The sequence below is a fragment of the Tribolium castaneum genome, chromosome 3 (assembly GCF_031307605.1).
Source record: "Tribolium castaneum strain GA2 chromosome 3, icTriCast1.1, whole genome shotgun sequence".
Classification (NCBI taxonomy): Eukaryota; Metazoa; Arthropoda; class Insecta; order Coleoptera; family Tenebrionidae; genus Tribolium; species Tribolium castaneum.
This window is the reverse complement of record NC_087396.1, coordinates 13,059,466-13,082,936: the sequence shown is the minus strand read 5'-3', so window position 1 is coordinate 13,082,936 and position 23,471 is coordinate 13,059,466. Positions and strand designations below refer to the sequence as shown.

Genomic DNA, 23,471 nt, shown 5'->3' with positions numbered 1-23,471 from the left:
TACAATTGTGTCGTAACTCACGATGTCGGTGAAAACTGTCAACGGTCACGCAAATAAATTTTCATTGTTCGGTTGAACTCTCGTTGTTGTGAATTCGTAAAGATTTCGTTATTTTTCGGAATTTGTCATCTCGCTTATCAAGTTCATGAACCCGCTCATCCGATGTTGTTAGAGGTGTCAACGTACGTGACTAATTAAATCCACCATTTATAAATATTTTCCTGCGATAAATCTGTTCGTGCTATTATTCCGCAAAACACGAATCTCACATTTAATTTTTCTAGTATTTTGCATAAACGAAACAATCGTTTTGTCTAGTTCGTCGATGACATTACCGCACACATACCGCTTGGATTTAGTTTGAGGAATGGGTTATTATTATGGTTTTAATAATGAAGAAGGGATGATAAAGTCTTTTATTTCATCATGTCGAGGCGTTCAGAATTCCCTTGAATAGTTTGTGTGGGATAAAAGGGATATTATGCATCGCAGACGCCGTCGCTTGTGTTAGTTTCGGAGCGTCCCGCGCGGCGCCAACGTCGTTGTCATGGCGACGCCATGTTTTGACGTTATGTGACGTAATAAATGTGCGTCGATATACACTCGCCTTAAATTCGCGATGTTATGCAGGATGGTGGCTTTATTTCTCCTTATTTTTCAAAGTCAACACTGAATCAAATCCAACTCGTCGCGTCCAATTATTTTATTGCAGAGACGCGTCACCACTGACGCACGCCACTGTTGCATCAGTCTAAGAAAGCGCTGAAATGTGAAAGGCACCACCACATTTCGGGCTATAAATTCATCGAAAATTTTCAAAATTTCTATCACGTTCCCGGACGGCGAAATGATTTATTTGCCTGTACAGATTTCCTGAAATATGGCTTTAAACAGACCGAAACCAGATTTTATGGCCCAATATTCGGCAGTGGCCACAATGATTCTTTCCGAATATTGCCCCCATAAAGTCGGGTCATTTATGGTAGCCTCGACTTTTACCACCACATCTTGCAGTTTCCCCAAAATCTGCATTCCGTCCCAGTGATTAATAACGGCCGCAACCGCACTCAGAGCGAAATAACAGTATTTTTCTAATAAAATCCTCTATGTGTAAGCGCCGTTTTATTGCCGCAGGTCATTAAACTGATAGTTGTAAAGACCCGAATGAATGAAAATTTTATGAGTGCAAGCTAAATCGAATTTTGATAAAGTTTTACGTAATTGCACACAACGTTAAACTTTGTGTTTAGTTTGTCAAAAGGCGCAAACTTTGTTGGTGATTTCAAAATTTCGACGTTTAATGGTCAATAAAAATATCGAACAACGGGGCTTTGACGACTTAATCTCGGCGTTGAAGGAAGTGAAGACATCAAAAAACGTTGCAACATCTCTTTCCGGTGTTAGAAGTGTTAATTAACAGAGGAATTAACCGTCTGTATCAAAAGCAAAACAACGTAATGGATGGTTTTTTGATGACACAGGAGTAAAACTGCGCGCCGTCAATGCTCGAACTGCCAACGAAAAATAAATTAAAAGCATTCTCTTTTTTTCGAATTTTAACTGATTTTTTACCTACCCACAAAAGGTACAATTTTTGAAAAAATTCATGTAGGAAGTGCCAAAAATCTAACACTTAAAATTCGTTGAATGTCTTTTATCACTACCCTTGTAATGTATTTTTTCTATTTTATTTTACTTAAAAACATTACTATTTGCAATTTTTTCTATTTTACTTTACTTAAAAACATTACTATTTGCAATTAGTAAAGTAGACTGAATATTTCACGTTATTAATTTGTTGTTTGTTGCTTTTCTGTTTGAAATTAAGTGCAATTTTGTCCATAAAAAATAAACTAGAAATTGTGTTTTTTTACAAAAACGCAACCTATTTTATTTCTATCGAAAAATGGAAACTTTGGAACTGGGCCCCTCACATAGTTGGTTTTTTTAATTAAATGTCCAACACTTCTTGCATTAGGTTTTCACAATGTGAAAACCTTATTTTAAATTTCAAGACCAAATTTTTCACTTTTTTTCTCCGCCTAAGATCAAAGGAAAAACTTATGGTTTTTATCTACGTATATTTTTAAGGAATTTTGAAAAAATCGCAAAAATCTAATATTTGAAGATAGTTATGTTTCGTGGAAAAGTCTCAAACAATTTTTTGTCATAGGGACTTAAAATTCCGTTAAATATTATTTTATCTTACCACTACCCTTGTAATATGTTTATTTCTAATTTACTTAAAAATATGAACTACACGTATTTCCAATAGGGTGGACTGAATCTTTTACGTTATTATTTTCTGAGCTTTTGTTTCTGTTTTTGTTTTTTTTTTGTTTCTTGTGTAAAAACTGCTACTATTTCATACGAAAAAAAGTAGTGCCAAAATGTTTTATTACGTCCGGATTTTACTAGAAAAAGTCCGGGGTTTTAGTCCTTGTCTTATTATAATAGCTTGGTGATATGACAGCTACACACATGCATAACCAAAAACAACAAAAACATCTCCCACTGAAAAACATAATTTGTTCGCGTGCATGTTGAAGCAACACGGATTTACCAATTACGACATTCATGCCCGCATACATGACTTGCATGTGGTTGTACAAGACATCATAGTCGATTTGTTTTGTTGTGTGTACGTGGCTTTGAGACATGTCCCGTCCATAATTTTGGTTGAAAAATGTTGTTTACACGTGGACCACAAAAATTCGGCGATTTTGAAATTTTTTTTCGTTATCGGTTAATAGATAAACGAACTGAACAAATAAAACGCAAATTTTCTTACCCTGCTCGCGACGAGCTTTATTACCTCATGCGCATTTAGAAGACGTATTGAGCGTGCACGTGGCACACCTGTACTAGGGATATTTTTTAAACCGAGCTTAATGCGACTTTTCAAAAGATTAGAAAGAAAATAAATATTTATTTCCGGTTGGGTCAAAGCGGATTAAAATGTTGCTCCGGTGGTATTTTTCCAGATTCTTTGAACAAAGAAAACAATAAGTTTAGATTTCATTAAAACCCTCAAATTTAAATCTTGTGATTTATTCATAATGAAACTTTTGACAGAATCTGGAAGTTGGTGACCTTTTTAAAAATTTATATCAGTCTGGCGGAAATCGCGTCTCCTGAATCACCCTTCTGGCCCAACCCTTTCCAATCATCCCTCATGTGGCCCAATGGCCCAAAAAGTGCCTTTTGGTCCGCGTGTTGTCTGTTGGTGAAAAGTACAGTTAGCATAACTGCAAGCATGCGCCGCTCTAAACTTTATGCCTACTTTCTACTCTAGCACGATGGTGGTTGGAGTTTAGTGTTTGCCAAGACTTCGTACGTAAGAGATTATGCGGAAATAGTGCGTACGGTACGTGTCGCTATCTTTACGCACGTACGGAACAAGCGGGAAAATTCGATTCGTTCCCGGGAAAATTTTTCGTCGCGATCGGGGATAACACGTGTCCGGTAATAACAATGGATCTCTATCGGAAGTTTTCCGTGAGATACGTGGTGGTTTGTGATTATGTGGTGTGATTCAAGTGCAAAAACCATTGGATTATTTTACTTTATTTTTAAAGAGAATAGGTGGGTAGGAATCGCTGCTTTCAGCCCTGTTTTGGGAGACTTGACGAGGTTTCTTTCGTACTACGAGCATGTAACGCGAAATTTATCTAAAAATAAACAAAATGCTTTATCTATATTTATCCCCATTTTGTTAGTGTGGAAGTAACTAATGTGTACATTATAAGATGCAACAAACTTTAAATATTTTAAATTACGCCAAGACATGCACGAAAACCCTGCGTTATCTTTCGTCCGCTTTTCAATTTTTTATTTATCACTCGGTCGAAATTACGAGCACTGTTCAAGTACAATAACCTTTTGATTGTTTGGGTAATCAAAATTTTGTCCGACACGAACACCCAAGATTTGTACAAAACAGTGGCTTTAAACTAAATCAAACGTCCATATATCACACAAAATGCCATTATGATTCGCTAGAAAAAGAGAAAGCATTGATGATTTCGAAAAAGTCCTTGTTATTGTCGTTTACGTTTCGAATAAAATTCATGTGGGTGTTTCAGGCATTGTTCCTTTATTAGCTTGAATTGAATGATAAAAATGTAAAGCCACAAAGTGATAGACCCGAAACTTCATTCACATTATTGGAAAACAAATAATCAGGTAGCAGATTAAATTTACATTTTAATAAGTTGTCAGGAGTGACACCTTATACGATGATGAGTAAACATAGATGTAGCCGTTTTTTGATGAAACTTTTCATATTAAATTTACTACAATCGCAAGATCGATTTCAATGCACATGAAACATAAAGCCACCGTAAGTTAACTCCTGGCAGAAAAATACAAATAATTGTGTCAACATAAAAGCTCTTAAAGTTTAGATGAGTTGTTTTGTTATTGGCGTAATTGTTTTTTCTAGTTTGTGCAAGAGAAGGAATATTTACTCATTACTTCATCTTATTGGATGCAACCCACTTGTAAATAGGAAAATATTTATTAAGTTAGTGTGTCAGGTTAAGCCCACATTCGGAAGTGTGCAAATAAAAATCGATTCGAGCTCTCCATTGATTAAAAAGTGCATTTGATGCGCGAGTTGCCTGCATATTTTTCTTTGTTAAAGTTTTACAAAGAAAATGAATACAACTTGTTGGTCTTGATTTGATTTACGATAATTTTACAGGCAGCGCATGTTCATACTGTAATTATTTAGTTCGATAAAATTTCATGTGTAAATTTTGAAACTATTGAATGGTTTTCCTTCCGTTTGGAGTGTTCATGGAAATGCGAGTTGCGAAACAATTTTTAATGTATGACCCACAGATTGCGCAAATGAGAATTATCAATTTTGTTTGCGTTGGTAAAATTGATATTTTTCGAAAATGTAGAGGCTGGAGCCACAGTGTTGAAACCTCTGTCACACAACGACTTAGTTTTCGTTGAGTGGATGCACACAGTGAGAGAGCACGGAATCAATACTATGCACTTTAAAGACGATATGACGGAATCTTCCACGTTACATAACTATGTACACAGTTAGTGTTTAACAAAATCGAGTAAAACTTCCGGCAAATCGATTGCAAATGCCATGCCTACGTTAATTCGTGTTGAGATAGGTCATATCAGCAATAAGTCCAGAATAAAAAATTATATCTCAAAACAAACAACACAAGCACCATTTTGTATCGAAATAGTTTCCGATAAGTCTCCCAAAACAGCGACAAAGCCGCTGGTGGTACTTGCATGAAAACGATGTTTTCCCGAAATTAGGTACCACGTCTCATTGGATAAATGGCGGAAAAGAGAAGAGAGATTTTTTCTCCGCTAGCATGAAGAGATGGAAGATATACTGCACCAAACGTACCAAGAACAGGGTTAAGACTATGGACCCATTTAGTCACATAGGATTCGGTTAAAGAAAAGTAGTGACTCGAGTGAATTTTTAAAACAGTTACCAATATGAGTGAGAACAAAAGTGATAATCAGTGACCGTCAAAATGTTTGAAATGTGGAACAATGTCAGTTCCAGGTTGGAACAAGTGCAACAATCTCAAACACAAACTCAACAGCCGCACACCTCGAGTGGATCCATCAAAGGTACAGTCTGAAATTTCCCATCACGGGGTGAGAACAAGCCGCAAAGCTGTTCTTCACTAGAACAATGGAAAACTAGCGACGTGTGATATGTAACTGAGTTAAAAATGGTGTGTGTAAGTGGCACACTCACGGTTCATTTAAGATTAATTAAATAATTAATTAACTATTTCCGTGATTGTTGTTCTATCCCAATCCAACAATAATCAATTATGAAATTAGATCGGTATATTTGGAGCAGGCGCTAGTAAACAACAATGCAAAATTAAATGGGCTTTTTCTTACAATCCGCCTGACTCGAGGGCACTACAAATAGCAATTTGTAAAATCAGAATTAAAGGAAGCACACCCTCAGGGCCATTAGAGCACATAGTTATCTTCCAAGGGTTGTATTTTGGGAATTAGGGGGATATTAACAATGCAACAGCAAATTTTCTAGCGTTTGAAAAAGTATTTGCTTTGCTGCAGAGTTCAAAATGGTGGGTAAAGCTCTCGAGATCAATATTGAGTCGCTTCTTCTTGAATTCAACAGATCTTCGTTTTTAATTTATCGATTTAAGACTTTGCTTTTTTCTCTAATTTGGATTAGAGCTTGGATTTAATCAAAAGGAATGAATCAGCCGGATTTATCCACTGCTCGGAAAGGAACTTATCCGTGGTATCGATTGTTAATTTACTGATTTCGTGTGCACACAGGTAAAGCTGCAAAGAATTTATTGATTTTTTGTTGTTTAATGCCAAATCAAATGGGTTGACGCATATTTGAAATAAAACACTCCAAAATGATAAATCACAATGTGGTGGTTAGCTATTCTTTTATGTCGGAATTACGCGCGGTTGGAAATAATTTAATCGGCTGAAATTTTTTCGATTTTTTCAATAAAAATTCATGCAGTGCTTTAAAATTAATTAATAAAAAATTCAACTACTAAACGTTAAGAGATGTATGTGATTGATGAATTTAATTTTTAATACTGTTAATGATACTGTTGACAAGATCACAGTAGCTTTTTCCATTGTGAATTGTGTCGTGGAACGAAGAAAATAAATATTTTATTGAAAGAATTGCGATATTTTAACTATAGGTGTTTACATTTGAGCGTGGGAGTTCGTTAGAATAATTACTTTCGTTAAATATTACTTAATTAAGTGCTTTGAATGAAGAAACATTATTCGAAAATTTGGATGATGGAGTATGCAGTCGGGGATTTTTGAAATGTGTGGCGTATTAAAGAACACGTTTCTTAACACAGCTAATCCCGTGATAATAGTTTTATGTGCTTGTTTAAACCTTTTGTCTGGTATTGAAGAGCTGCTGTCCCCTTTCTTGCAGGCAAACAATTTTTTTGTTGTTTGGTGATAATATTTTGTAAATATGATAATTATTTCATGTAATAGTAAGTAAACAGTTGGAGTATGTTTTTTCTTTAGTATTTCTTATCACTTCAGTTTATTGAACTTACCGAATATGGGTCAGTGAGATAATATTCCTATGGCAAAAAATGTCTTTGGATAAGTCGTGATAGAAAAAATCATATTTATAAATAAACATCGTCGGTGAGAGGCTCTAACCGACCTTCTGCGATGAATAAAACGAAATTGTTTTCAGTATAAAATCCAAGACGAAAAATTGACACTTCAAGGCATCGGTTCTTGTCGAGTTGAAATCAGACAAGTACCACATGCTGTCGCTTTTATGCAACGGCTACTGTTACAGTTCCTAAAAATAAATTAATATTAAATTCGTTTCTAGTTGGGCTACTTTTAAATTTTAGCAAAAAGGCCAACGACCTTAACGGTGCAACTTTTCTGACCAAAAATCGCCAACCTGCGGCGAATAAAAAGGAGCCTTGATGGTGGTTGAAGCGATTTCGAATTTTCACAACAGTGTTACTCAAGTTTCAGCGCATTTCACTCGTTTGGAAACAGTAAAATCGGCGACTTTTCCAGAAAATTCGGCTTTTTAAGGCGTTGTAGGTGATCTTTTTGTGGCCACGAACGTGTGAAGGATTTTGCTCTCGTTATGGTCTTTGAAAGTTTGTGTCATAGTTGTAGTAAACATATTTATTGACTAGGTTCAAGTGAGGTCGTTTTCAATGATTTTTATGCAATTTCACCTTAATTCATTTCATTGGAATCTTGCCAAATCCATTGATTGGAAAAAATTGATAATAGCCGTTTTTTCAGTCACACACATGCTGTTCGCTTACATAATGTTCGTCGAGAGATAGTCACTTTCGTTTTGGAAGCTGGCCGAAAGCGCGCAATTCCTCCAAGTGCAGCGGCTTTCACCCTCGCATCCCTCTTTAATTATCGAATTTTTTCTGCATCCGTCTAATGCGGCGTTTATATGCAGTGAGAACCACCTCTCTTGTTGCGTATTATGTGCAGTTATGTCACAATAGACGCGATTATCTCAAACGTGTTTATATTGAGCGGTTTATAAATAAAACGCTCTATGTTGATGTGCCGCACTAAAGCGATTCGGGGCCCGACTCCGACTCTGCATAAGTAGGCCACAAGTTGAAAGACTTGTACCAAGGACATCAGGGTCCGCAAATGTACGATTCACCATGGTCTAAGAGATACAGTTTGGTGTAATTATACACCGCGTTAATTGCAGGTATTCGTTTGATTTCATCGACAGGTGCGGGGAAAACGGGCCGAGTCCGGGACTGGAGCCCTTTCCGAATCCACGGGATTATTCAACACGCGCTTTCACTTTTTCAAAAGTTAGACGACAAACGGGTTCTTTCCGTCGAATTAATTAATTTCGGGAGGTATATTTGGGATTATTCCAAATCCGCGACGTTCGGTTGTTGTTTTGGGTGCACTGCACTTAACGTATTACAAAATCGCCGATATCAAAAACGTTAATTAATTAATTTACATTATGTAATCGGCAGTAAAAGTTCGCAGCTTATCAGTCAATTAAACCCTCTCCAGTTTTTATTTCCTAACACCTACAGTAACACCTCTGCCCAGTGGCTAAAGATCGCTTTACACGTTTTATTTACGTCCTACAAGCAACTTGATTGAGTGGTTTTTGGCTCGGATATTAAAAACATTACTTTCGTTCGCTTTACGTAAGATTTTTGACAATTTAACTGATTCTAACTTCCTGCAATCATAAAATTAGCGAATGGGTTTACAATCATACGAAAAAACACCATTAGGAGCTGCTGGTGTGTGTTTTACTTCCGTGTTATTATTAAGAAAATTATTTTTGGCGGCAATTTGATAGGCAACAGATTCCACAAGTTTGCGATTACGATGCTTTCTTTTCTGGGGATTTATTTACTTAGGAAAGTAAAATGTTACTACAGGACTTGTCATGGAAATTGTTTATGATGTTTAAACTCACACGTCAAACAAAAATTTAACGCCACCTGGCGCCTCCATTACGAACATGTCGAGGTGTGAAACACCTTAAATATTTGTTCAACTTTTAAATACCTTAAAAGTATGAAATAATATTGCCAGACTCAGTAATCTGATAATTTTGCATTTGCTACTCTGAGTTATGATTACACAAAATGTTTTGACAATGTTTGAACATCCGTTGCAACACAGCAGCTGTTTGAAGTTAACAAATTTTTAGAACTTTTTCTAATAGTCTTTTACAAAATGATAAAATGTGACAGATACCTAGCAATTTTGGACGTTACCATTCCTTGCCCACATTTTATTTAGATTGCGATTTTTAGGAGAGGAGTAATTTAATGAAAAGTTCGTAATTTTTTATTTTTCAAACGGTGAATGAAACTCTGGCTTTATTGTTCTGCTCCCGGAATGTCTGGTACAATTAGTCCGTAACGAAATCGCAAGATTTATTAAATGCACTTGTTGATTTTCGAGACGATTCCGCCGGTCTATTTTTATCCTGGCTCGTAATTAATTTCGATCCGCATATTTAGCAGTGAGCTGCTAATTCCAAGGTGTCAGTGCAAGCTGCAGCGGCCCATCTGTGATTGATTAAGCCAATAAAAGTGTGTAACAAAAAGCAGTGTGGCGGCCAAAAGACACTCTCAGCTGAAGCCATCTGTATCGGAATTGTCATTGAAACATGTACGCCCCCATCACGAAAACAACTCCATTACACGATGCTTTTAAAACCGCCGCACCTCTCTATTGTGTCTTTAAAATAACTTCGAAGATGCAAGATATAAAAGATGTTTATTTTAATTCGGTTTAAAATTCCTCGCGGTCGTAAAATGGCGGCTTGTACGTGCGCCATTTTTGTGGAAAAAAGTGCCATTGAAGGAACAATGTGTAACCGAATGCAATATCCATTGCATACAATAAATTATAAACTGATTAAAATTTAAATAAACAACACTCACACATAAAAACGCGCATTTGGTGAAAGTTACTTGTTGTGTAATTGTTATTGTGTCATTAACGGACACGAAAAAAGAAATTTTGTGGGTTTAATAACCAGCAATGATGCGTTAAAATATCAATAGCACCCTTTTGTATTACGATTTTTTGTATCGCTCGAAGGGATAAGGTTATTACAGCCGAAATTTCACAAAGAAGCTCGTTTTTTTTCCATATATGTATTACTGGTTTGACGGAGGTAAAAGAAAGTTGTTCATGCTTCAAGGTATTACGAAATTCGCAACTTATTATGCCTCTCATATATGAGCGGTGTTCAACAAATGTTTTTTAACGATATCAATTTAAATGTGCTGTTACGTAAATAAATTACTATGAATTTCCTTTTATGTTTCGTAAAAAACAACAATCGGTTGTTAATGTGGCCATATGTTAGATTCAACTTTAAAAAATCTCCATTTTATAACCTTGCACTTGAACAATATCAAAAACATCTTACCTCAACGCGAGGGAGTAAAAGTGTAAAGTTGTGCCATTATTAATTGATATGTTTGCCGAATCGATATATCGACCTGACCTTTGTGTTTGCCACCAACTAAATGCCACTTTCTTACAAAGAAAACATTGCTTTAATTGAGACATCTCCTTAAAAATATATGGAGTAAACAATTATTGCATTATATGTGAATGTAAGAGGCGAGAAATCAAACTCTCGTTTATCACTCTTCATTAGAATCATTGAGCTCAACGGGAGCTCAAATAAATTGGTAGATTGCATTCGTCTATGCACTCAGTTTACGACCCGCTTTATTAAAATGCTAAAATTAATTACAGCTTAATGATTAATTAAGAAGCGGGCTCAGGCAGGTACATACTTGCAATAAACTTCTTACAATATAGCATGCACATACTCATCTACCCACAAAAAATATTATTACAACATGCAACATCATTTTTAACCGCGATAAATAGTATGTCGAAATGTTTGATTAAGTACACTGTTAAATGTTTTAGGTGTACTTACATCCTTGTACATTAAACTTAAAAAAATAATCGAAACAGAAACATCAAACATAAATTCCTTCGTACATGATTATATACAGGGTGCTTCGGTTAAGGCGTTTTGAATGGTTTAATTACTTCTGTGGTGTTACTATAGTATCAAAAAGTTGTTGCTTTCCGCACAGTGATTGAAAGTGAGCTTTGAACTTCAGAAAAAAACAAAGTGGGTAACAGTGACCCACATTTTATTGTCAATTCCGACAGCAAAATATTCCGAAGAAGATGAAAAATCGTCGACAATACATTCTGACATAATCAGAGTGCACTTTGATATTCCGAGATATTTAAAATTTTTTTGACCTAAAATCTCGTCTCGTCGATTAGTTGTTAAACTTGAGTTTCGCACTTTTATCGACATGTGATTCGTTCTCATTTCACTTGTCATCTTTTGAAAAAAATATCACTCGCGCAGGTAATTTGTGAAGTACAGTTGGACAGGTTTACTGCGTCTAGTGTCTATGGTAGCGGCATTTTGACCTAGTAACGGCTCGTAAATGCAACCTTTTTAAAAATTCGATAGCTAGACGTCGATTTTCCTTAAATACCAATAAAGTCTGTATGAGAAAACAGATCGGATTCGAGTTTTATGTAACAGTTCGGCTTTCTTTACGTCCTTTCTAAACGCGTGCTCGAAAGGTGGATTTATGCACAGATTGTTAAAAAAATGTCTCATCGTGGATTTTTATTGGGTATTGAATCCCAGTCTTGCACGCCAGTGGCGACTCCAAGTCCGGCAAGGCAACCAACGAGCTGTGCGGTGCAATGACCTAACTCGCGAGGCAGCTTAGTGACCTACTTACTGAACATATGGGAGATCGGCTAGGATCGCGGACACGACTAGGTCTTCTCTTAACGCGATTTTTACACGTGACAAGGGACAATTGCAATTTTTTCACCTATTCAGCGGACAACTGCACTGCCAGTGCCATTTTTTCCCAAAAATTTGTGACTGTTTCAAAATTTCCGATGTATTTTACATTGACTACATAAAAATAATCAAATTAATAAGTAGCAGTGTATTTTTTTTAGATTAATCACTGAGTACTGTTCCAAAGAACTTAAAGAAGTTAAAATTTTTCATTTCAAAAGTAACAAAGTTTAAAATTAAACATATTTCCATTTTGGTAGTACATTTATGTCATTGATAGGGTACGTTGGGGCAGTATCGGGCGTGGGGCAGCTCAGGACTTAGCTTAATGTGTCTGAAAGTTAGAAGCTCAATGAAGCAAAATTGCATTTTTTGGGAATAGTTTGTGTTTGTTTTAACTGTCTCAAGGTAAATTGTCATGTTTAATATTATTTTAATGTTTTTTCCATTTGTTATTATTTGCATTCTAATATAAAAATTGCTTTAATTCTTTACACTAAAGCTTATAAAGCTGCATGTGACAGTAAGTGCCCAGGGTTTTGTGATTATTAGTTCTAAAACATTGAATAAAAAGTTTGATAAACTATGGGAGCTAAACATTTTTCTGAAAAAGACGATAAAAAAGTTACCCAAACCTTTCGAAATAACAGGATCGCCGCGATTAAACTTTTTTCTTTAAGTTTAACATTTTTTTTTTCTATGTCAAATTCAATATAATACAGTGAAATCTCTTTTAACGCACATCCATAAGCGGACCCCTCTGAAAAACGGACAATTTTCTTGGTCTCGTTTTGAGCTAATTTTAAATGGTATTGGTTTCCTTTAAGCGGACTCTCCAATAAACGGACGCGGATGATAAGTCGGATACTTTGGAACAAAATCTCTTCTTTAAACGGACACGTTATACGCGCCTGAGTGTTATTAATAGTTGTTATTATGACAGTTTGTCGGGGAATTACATAAGCGGATAGTACATATTTTATTTCAGTGTTGAACTAATTCAGCTCAGAAAGATTTTAAAGTTATGTGTATTATTTACTTCGCTAGTTCTTATTTGCACTAAGTCTTCCGGTGCCTACATACATTCGTTTGTACGTCATTTCATTTTTTATGCAGCGTTATCATAGGAAATAAAACTAAAAAATCATATGTTAACATTAAAAAAAAATCATAAATTCGGGGTTGGGTTACCTAAAACAAACCGGGCGTACGAAACTTTAGCAGGAAAAACCCAAGCAGCAAATATTGTTAAAAATGAATTGGCATGGTTTACATTTTTTTTTGAAGGTTTCCAAAAAAAATGTCGATCGAAGCTGCCCCACCGTACCCTATATTTGATAGCATTTGCATTAGCAACTTATTTAACCTATTTTCTAGTGTATATAAATATGACTTCCAGTAAAAATCAACATTAACAATTTTCTCATTGTCCAATTGTCATTTATAAATAAATATTGGAATACTAAAGAAAACTAACGACAAAACCATTTTTGTGCGGGTATGATAAAGCCCGAGATATCACGTTTTAGTATCGTAAGGACGTGAACACAATTTACGCTCTAAATTTCAAAAATCTGGTAAATTAAGTTTTTATTTAGTTTTCATTACAACAGTATGTTTTAAATTAGAAGTTGGTACAGACAACAAGTACTTATTTGTTCATTTGTTTTCTTCTTGTGTGAGGAGCTAGTCCAGGGTTTGGATTAATGGCCCTTCTTAGGCAACTTTTGAATTCCTGCCATTCGCTTTTTTCGACGTGGCGTGTTAAGCCCCGATTCAGACGATCGTTCAAAACCATAAATAAGTCTCGATAGTTGACGTAACCGGTGCCGTCGACATCAAAAATATTAAATACTGTCTCTATCATGTGCCAGGTTAGGTCATGTCTGCCCAGTAATTTGAGAATATCATGGAAGCCCTTTCGAGTTATTTGGGAGTCCTCCTCGGCGTAGTATCTCGTTGCGAAGTAGAAATCCTCAAGTCGGTGTAAAAACCCCATGAATGAGTGGAACTCCTCAAAAGTGATGAGTTGGTCGCGCGATGGTTCGCGTTCTGCCGTGGCCAAAAGGCGCTCAATGTAATTGTCGTAATTGTCAAAATAGGTGTATCGTACTAGAAGCTTAGCGAAGTCTATGTCGTTGATGAAAGTGCCATGGGCGAATTGACTGAACTCCAATTGGAGAATTTCTTCCTGCAAGTTGGTCACAAAGAGCTTGAAAGATTGATAGCTTAAAACTTTGGTTCCATCTGATCCAAAAAAATATATAGCCAGAGTTGTATCCAGTTTGTTTTCGAGGCCGGTCTCGTAACGAGTTGCAAGTTTTTGCCTCCAAGAACGGCTAAAAATCGTCTCCATCACCAGAAACTCTTCCTTATCGATGACTCCATTGTAGTCTGTGTCCAGCATTTTAAAGGCAATTTCAATATCAGCAGCTGGTTTAATTAGGAGCGATAAGAGGAACAAATACTCAGTGTAGGAAATTATTCCGTTATTTTGAAGTTTGGAGAAGAATTGCTTGGTTTGAGGGGGAATTCGTGCCCTGATGTACTGTATTTGGCGTTCTGTGAGCTTCGCTCTTCTGTTGCGACGCATTTTTGGGTTTAGCTCAATGACAGAACTGAGGAAATCGCTGGGTGTCATGTAAATTTGGCCCTTGTATTCCACGGTGGCAAATTTGAGAAACGTTTGTTGGGAGTAATTGCGTGTGATTGATTTTTTTGGTTCTTTGGAATAGAAAAAATACCAATAGGTTGCGCCTCCTATTGCACAAAATGTGAGAGAGGCGCGTGTTTTGACGTTGCGAACGCTTTTTAGGTTTGGTTGGAATTGTTTCCAGTTTTTGCGCAGCTTGTGGACGAGGTTCTGCCACGATGACATGACTGAAAAATTGCAAAATGTGTCATTTGATTTCCTTTGTCACTTGTATATTGTTTTTCGCGAGATGAAACAGATCGCTTCTTGTGTACTCACACCACGGAAGTTGCCGGTTTGTTTGATTAAAAGTCGAGATTTACTAGATCTGAGCGAGACAACTTCCACTTCCTGCTCGTGGCGCGGACAAATTTTATTACCGTCGCCATTTCCGAGCAGTAATTTTATATTATTTAGCGGTTGTATTACGTTTTAATTACGAATTGCCTCAACTTTGCCCAATATCCTTCGTGAATAAGTAATTTTGTCGGCGGTTGAACTGATTGTTTTCAATTTATGAACTAAAATTTTTGAATATCCATTTGCATAACCCCTCTCGCCTCACTTTCATTACGATGCGGTGAGTTTCGCGACATTTTGGTAAAATTAATCGGGCAACTAAAATTACAAATAAAAAACTGATAACGGGCTGTGTTGGCAAATAAAGTTATTTTTTAAACACAATTACGCATGCAGGAACACTATGTTAATTATTTATTTTTTATTATCTGTATTGTTTGCTGGGGGAACGACCGATACGAATCGAGCCCACCAAATTGTTATCTGATGACTCTTATCGCCGAATAATTACAGTGTCTTGGATTTGTTTTCAGCTTTACGGAAACTTGATTTAAATAATTGCCGTCTCGGATGCACCGAGATTATTTTTATAGTTGCCAAAAACGCGAGGTAACGAGCAAAATGCCAGGTACGTCTTCATTTCAGTTTGTACACATTAAAAACCATTTTTTGAATTTTCATCCACATTTTATTTGCTGCTACATGGTTTCAAATATTTAAATTTTAGAAAAAATGACAGTTGAATTTTTAAAAATGTTTAAAAAGCTCCTATTTTAATTAGATGCATTGAAAAGTAAAAAATAAAGTTATTCTATCAGAGGAGAATATTTTTGCTTACAAGTTAGGATTCTAAAGTTTATAATAGGTATAATAATAATAATAAGAATATAATTTATCTCCAACAAACTTATTAGTCTAAAGTGCACAATGAACAATACAATATACCAAAAAGAACAAATTTAAGACAATTAAATTATACAAAACATTATAAATTACGAAGAAAAATATTCTAGAATATATAAAAATATATTAAAAATAATAAATAAAAATACCGTGATGTTCGTATATATAGAATTGCATTGTCACACAGATTACGTAAGTATGCAAAAGTTTAATTCATTCGGACAACAGGAACCCTTTCAAATTTGGCTCGGAAAATATGAAACAGACAGACAGACAACAGAACAAGTTAAATAAAAGCTACATATAACAAACTGGCAAGAATGCGAATACCTTTTTTGACACAATCTTTTAATATCCATTCGTATATCAGGGGGAATTTACAAAAATATTGCCGTTCCCGTTTTACGATAATCCAAATTCTTTATAAAAAAGCGAAATAACATCGGCGATGAACATTAAATTTGTATTAAAATTCCCCCCTAAGTGGGAATGATGTAAAATCGAAGGTATGCCGTGTGTAACAGTTTTTTGCGAGCTATTTCACTTATTTTGCTTGGTGATTGCACAGTTAAGTGAGTGTGTTTTAACGCCCATTTAGGCACTTGTCGTTATTAAGCTATTTGAAAGTTTGAATTGAATTACGAGTGTCAAGATTTTATTTTTATTTTTGATTGCCAAAAATGTTGACCTTTGTCGTTTGTGAAAAAGTGCTACTGTTGATTATTGACATTGTAATTTTGTTGTGGAGGCAATGACCGAATATATTCGGGGTTTATTTCAGGTGTGAGGGGGTTAGTGAACTGTTCGTTTATTGCAGATGTGATAAGATAAGGTCTAATAAGCTGCAAGCAAAAAATCAGTGCTCTTTTTGTGTGTATGCGTAATCGGTCACATGTTTTGGTTTGAACCGGGAATCGTCGTCGGTGTCAATGGCTCCCTTATCAGTTGGTGGATTTTCCACCTGTTTTTATCATTCGCGCGCATCTCTAGGAGGTGTCGATGGTTCAACTAATGAAAAAGACAAATTTTGTCTTATTAAAAAAGCGAAGCTCATCGATATCGAGCGATCAAGTCCGAGGAGTATACACAATCATAGAGTATATATGGTGGGGTCGTTGAACCCGCGCCCGAGTGGGGATACGGCTACGTCACGGAGCCGGCGCTAAGACCTACGTTTTTATTTACATCGAATGCGTTAGATAAGGACGAAATGCTGGCAGTCGGTCTGCGCTCCAAGTGAATTCCCATATTACTACACAGATACATGGACAATTTGCTAGGGCAGACTTTCTTAAAAAATGTCCAAAATATGTGCCGGTTTTACGCAAGATATCGACGGCAAGGTCCGCCACGGCAAGTGAACTCGCGCAGTGTCCCAGGGATTTAATTAAAATCCCACTTGAGCACAGTGGCTGTTTTTTCTCAGTAAATCATTTTTTGATCCTCGGTGCAGTGAGTGACAGTTACCTGCAATAACGGCTCGAGTGACGTTTGTGCTTTTGTGTGGATTTTCCGGGAAAATTTCGGATTCGAAGGCAGTGTTTTGCAATATTGCACGCTCCGAGATAGCGTATAAAATAGCAGAAGTGAAACTCTCCGTCCTGAGCCGAGTAATTATGATTTTGGGGTTGACGATTGGCACCACTGTCCGCGGGGCGACGTCTGATCCAGGGAAAAAATTCCGCGTGCACTTAAATTTTAATGATTATTGATAATAATGTTGTTGTTTTATCGTAATCGGTCGTTCACATTCGCGTAAAAATAGACGAGTGCTTATGCGCAACCGACTTTGTCTTGAAGGCGATTTTTCCGTTGGTGGTCATTTTTCGGAATTCTCCCGTATTAACGATCGCATCTCTCGCTCAACCATATTCGGCGGTGAACAACCTAGAGTTCAATGGCTTGCCGCGCCTCCAAACACAAACCGTCGTACTTTATGCCGGTTTGAGCCAAACAAACCGTATTAATGGGCCGCCCTTTCGAATTTCCCTCATTCCGGCACTGCAGCATCCCCGAGCTGGCAGCCCTGGCGTGATTTTTCGAAATTTCCGACGCCGTGCGCCTCGAGGTCAACGACCCCGCGCGCAGCCAGATTTTACTTTGTTGAATTTACCAATGACCCCTTGTACGGCGCCTTATCACACTCCTACTGAGTAAAGACTCATGTATGAGCCATCCCAAATTGATTAGCACCGACACAGGTTGGGCGAAGAGAATGGAGCCGAAAGTTGGTGCTTCGGCGGCTCATTCTGATGAGTAAAAACGTGATCGATCTCCCTCGTTCGTGTTTTTCTCAGTTTCAGGTGTCTGACGATGGAAATCGACGTCGTCAATATCGACCTTAAACTAGTCCATCGATCTTGCGTGAAATAAAAGTGGTTCAAAGTTTGTGCGAGTGGCGAATTGTGGCTGCGGCCATGCGACGCACTTCTGGATTTGCCATTAAAATACGAGGTGCCAGTGATCGAACGTTAGTGTTTTTGTTTTTGTACAATGGACAATTTTCAAGAGTTGTTCAGTGGTGGGGAAACTTGGCCGACTGACTCAAGGGATATTAGACCGGATAATATTTCCTCGACGGACTCAGCAACCCCACCCCCTCAAATCGACGACAAGGATGACAAGAAAAGCGCCAATTCCATCAGAGGTTCGTGCTTTTCGTCAACAGCTGACTTTACGATCTCGAGCTGATGATGACAACAACTGTCATCGACCTTTGATGTTCCGAAGACGTTTCGGTTGCGGATATATCCCCTCGAATCGCGAACGCCTTATCAGATTGACATTAAGACAAATAAGGGGACGCAGATGTTCTCTCCCGGAATTTTTAATTTCGGCCGAAACTGACTCATCCCGCCGCGGCTCTGAAATAGAAAAACATATGTTAGATTGACCAGATTACAAAATACCACCGGTTGTCGCCGCTAGTGCGCTAATTGACAGATTTATGGATCAAACTTGAAAATGTTATTTGTTGTAAAATGGCCTTAACAAGCATGTGCCGTTGCATTATGGCTCTGGAAGTTGCAAGTCCCATTGTTTAAAAAGGCTAAATCAACAATGTCGTTGGACAACACTGGAGGTCTTAACTCTTTCAATGACGTCTCTCAAATTTCATTTAAACACATCTGTGTGGTCGTCAGCGCTGTTATCACTGACATTTTTTAATCCATTACGCCTAAGTGATTGATTTTTAATGCCTCCACATTATGAAATTGATTTTAACATTTTTCCGGATCACGAAAAATGAATTCAATTCCACAATATCCTAGCGTGTTTATACCCTTTCTGCATGCTAACTTGAATGCACAAGAATCATTTACGTAAATTCGGTTTCTTGCACTGAAAAGGAAAAACATTGTTGCACGATTACAAAGAATATGTGCAAATTCTCTCCCGCATTGTGTTGAGCTGTCTTGTCATTGTGGAAATCGATAATACGCTCGCTTAAGGTGAATAACATTGCCAAAATATGAACGAAATAAAACATAAATAAACGAGATAAGTTGACTCATTCATTCAATAGAGTCGATGACACTACGGTAGACCAGACAAGCGAAAATTATTTTTATTTTTTTTCGCTAATCTATATTTATAGCACCTCTAATAATAAAACCAACTAAAAATAATTAAATTATTTAATGTCAAAGTAAATACGAAACATTATCGTGGTCTTAAAATAACACTGGAGTAGATCGCGACCTTGACAGCTAATTTGCAGTTCAGAATTAAGTGATATGAACTTCCGTTCAATAACGAATTTTACTCGCCATTTGTATCAAAATATAATCGCTGTTACATGTTTTGTTTTACCTACGGGGTAGATGATTTATTGTCCTGCGTACGCCTGCATAATGCATAATTGTATAAATAAAAATTGTGAGACGGGAAAAATTTTCTTCGGTACCTGTAATTTTACATAGCTCGAGCCTTGCTTGTATTTTTTTAGACAAATATAGCAATTAATTACACTTTTAAATCCCGTAATTACAAATGTATTAATGGAGTGTGATGCTTTAATTAGATATTGTGCCTGAGTTATCGCAAGAGGCAATTTAATCCAAATTAATCCTTCTTGAGATAGGCAACCAATTAAACACACGTGCCACATTTACGCAAACGAGCGTTCCTTGTCTACTTCATCATTGAAAGCATTTTGATTATTTCAATCGCCACGCTAAGCCCAGTTTAATATTTATTTGGTGCTGCTGTGCTTTACTGTTTTAATAACTGCCATTAGCAGTAGTTTAGTGAAACATTATTTCAGCAAAATAGTTTCGTATTTTAGAACACGTCCTTGTACAGAAAACCTCCGCTTATCCTTGCTGTGTCGTGAGCATTTCTGTTCAGGGACACAGCGGATTATTTCTAATCGTCGTACGCATTTTATGAAAATGGGTCAAGATTTGCGATTTCTAATTTGTTTTTTTATTTCAGCACAAATCGAGATAATCCCGTGCAAAGTATGTGGGGACAAGAGCAGCGGTGTTCACTATGGTGTGATTACATGCGAGGGATGTAAGGGGTTTTTCCGAAGATCACAGAGTTCAGTTGTAAACTATCAGTGTCCTAGAAATAAAAACTGTGTTGTCGACAGGGTAAATAGGAATCGATGTCAATACTGCCGACTGCAGAAATGTCTTCGGCTGGGAATGAGCCGAGATGGTGAGTGTGTTTTTTTCGTCGTGTTGTCGTCGTGCTTTTTCCAACAAAAATCCATACCGAACAGATGTGGTTTAATAGCGGGCGTATATGCATTTCGAGCGTCTATGTGTGTGTTAACCGTTAATCACAGAACGTAACGAATTGCTGCAATAAATCCTCATTACTTTCCGGCTTGTTAAATAAGGAAATCATTATTCATTTTTGTTTGCATGAAGACATGACTGTTTTGGATTTTTTGGCCCGGTTTAAGTGCCGATCCGACAGACGTAATGACTGCTTTATGGATTACGACGAGCAGAAAAAATAAATAATACTCACTGTGTACTTCCAGAATCAAGTGAAATTAAATGAGTAGCTATTGATAATATCGACAGAAAAATGATTTATAATAAGCAATAAACGTTTGATTTAATAATAGACACTTGATTGTATCTTTAACAACTAGTTACTTATGACATAACTAGCCATATCAGCTTCTAATTATACTATATTTCGTTACGTAACGTATCTCAAATGTTACGAAATACTTTCCCAAAACACTTCGATTTATTTCTTGTTTTTTAACTACAAGCAAATAGTCATAATTTGATCAATTATAAAAAGGATCTTACAACAGCAATTAAAGTCTCCATAATTTACATCCTGTTCCCTAATGAAAATTTCTAGAGTGTGAGAGTGACTGCTGAACGCACTGATTTTTTTGCAATTTTTTTTTTATTGTTTTGTTTGTTTACTTCAAAATCACAATTTTAATATACATACACCCAAAATTCTGAAATGTATATCCTGTCATGTCTCGAAATTTTAGTTGAGTTGTGAATGGAGCACGTTCGCTGTAAATAAGTCCAAACAAAACCAATTTAATTTGTGCATTCCACTTGATAATTTTCGCTCTGGTGTCTCGCTCGTTATGACGCGATTCCGTCCTTGTGCTTATTGCTGGCTTTTGTGCGGTATTGCTCTCATTGACGTCACTTTTTGACTTTGTCCGTTTATAAGCAATTGAAGCTGAAGCAGACGCGATAAATTTGCTGCCAAATCGGCTTAAACGCTTCACGTTCAAACACATTCAGAGCTAAATGTGTTAAGTAGTTGTGGCTCCTTAAGCCCCTTTTCCCACAATTACCATGCAATTGCAGACGGCATATGCGTCCACCACGTATCGTATCCAATGTGTGCATGCAACAGCCGCTTAATTTAGCGCGGATTACAGTAATGTCTCTTCTATGTATAATGTTTGCATTGTTCGAGTTAACTTCCCACATTGCGTCACTTTTTAACCTATTAAACAAAACGCCATTGCATTGTTCAGTTTACCTCATTATGCTCTAATGGAAAAAAGACCTGCGACTGAGACAATAGAAAATGTATTTTTGTTTTAGTTAACGCTTTTATTTGCCCTCTATCGCAGTTTATTAAACAAAAGTTTGAAGTTTCTCTTGTGCAATGTTTTCGGTTTTTAAGTGGCGAGTTGTGGCTCGGACTCTAATCAATTTTCCGGTATGACGACGCTACCGCCAGCTTGTAATTTGCGGCTAATGGAGACTTTGGAACGGTTATTTCTTCAATTTGTAGGTCATCTCGGATATTTGCAAATCGCGGCATGATCGAACTGTTTTCCCAATGTGGTTATTGAACGAATTTCAACGGAATTTGCAACGATTTCAAAATGATCAAATCCGGAATAATAAATCGCAGGTTGCGCGAGAATTACTCTTTCCCACAATAAACCATTTTCTAATAAGTTCGTGATTAAAAAGAAAAGTATTATTGACACTAGCCCGGCGCCTCCACCATTATGCCACGATAATTTTCACTTCTTGCTGCATGCAGATTCCATCGCATAGCCGCTTTACTGTCATTTTTCATAAATAAATACACAGTAATTCAATTTGGATGCACACTCAGAAAAGGGATTCGGTCAATATGCCATTTCGTAACTAATTAACAATGATGATACTTTCAACACAAAATAAACGATTCCGTTCCTGAATACTTACATTTAATGAGTTCAATTCCGTGTTTACGGAGTCGGACAGATGCTAATTGCCATAATTATTCTAAAAACCGACTCGGGGGTACTCAAAGTAACTAGTCTTGCTCAATTGCAAGACACATAAATTAGCGCAAGCTGTTTTAACATTATTGTATTTCTTTCAGCTGTCAAATTCGGCCGAATGTCGAAGAAGCAGCGAGAGAAAGTAGAAGACGAAGTCAGATTTCATAGGGCACAGTTAAGGGCGCAGAGCGATTCTGCTCCTGATAGTTCAGTGTTCGAACAACAAACACCCTCAAGTAGTGATCAGTTACATCATAGTTACAATGGCGGGTAAGTTGGATTAGGGTTTTTAAAATAACATGCCAACGATAAAATCGAATTTTATCCACTGTTTACTTCATGGTAAAATGAAATTTATTCTTCGACACTGTCAAAATTTCTGATAACTGTTTGGCATTTCTCAATACGAAGCGTCAGATTATTTTTAACAGATTTGAAGCAATATTTTAAGCCTTGTTGTGTCTAATTCAAAGAATAAAATGTTGTATTCAACTCGTTTTCGTGTAAATCGGTTCATTTATTTCACCTCGTAGATATAAACCACTCGTTTTCAGTCGCAGTTTGATAATCCACAGTCCACAAAGTTCACAATTGCGTTATCGGTTGTTGTCGTTTTTTCCATTGTTGAATTTTGTTTTATAACTGTCAATCAAAATAACTCAGTAATTGGACCTACGCCTCGAAGCTGAAACCTCTCTCAAAGGTAAACTAAAATTTGTTCGCCTTAAAAAAACTAGAGTATATTGCAATTTAAAAATAAAAAAAGATATGTATCTTCACCATACTCATGAGTACAGTGGAAATTTGGGTTATAATAAACAATCAAATGTCTGCTGATTTTTTTACCACGAGATATTTTTTGTGCCATTCCAAAAGCAATTTTTTGCTCTATTTTTTCTACCATTTTTTGCTCCCGTAAGTTATTTTTTGCTCCCGTAGCTATTTTTTGTGTCATTTTTTGCTCCCGT

The 23,471-nt window shown here is 36.7% G+C and overlaps 1 protein-coding gene across 8 annotated transcripts in view; it reads left to right on the top strand.

Annotated features, from left to right (window-relative positions):
• Positions 1-23,471, top strand: part of Hr3 (Hormone receptor 3) — a 73,819-nt gene that overhangs the window by 45,186 nt on the left and 5,162 nt on the right. For 3 of the 8 annotated variants that reach the window (XM_064355752.1, XM_064355750.1, XM_064355751.1), the window contains 2 exons: positions 20,217-20,444; positions 22,605-22,773. In XM_064355752.1, coding sequence (XP_064211822.1) covers positions 20,432-20,444; positions 22,605-22,773 — 182 coding nt within the window. In that variant the 5' untranslated portion in view covers positions 20,217-20,431. Of the gene's footprint in view, positions 1-3,307; positions 3,586-5,292; positions 5,620-18,272; positions 18,427-20,138; positions 20,157-20,216; positions 20,445-22,604; positions 22,774-23,471 lie in introns of those variants that run through there. The other 5 variants (XM_015981619.2, XM_064355748.1, XM_064355749.1 and 2 more) reach the window with 4 other exon arrangements.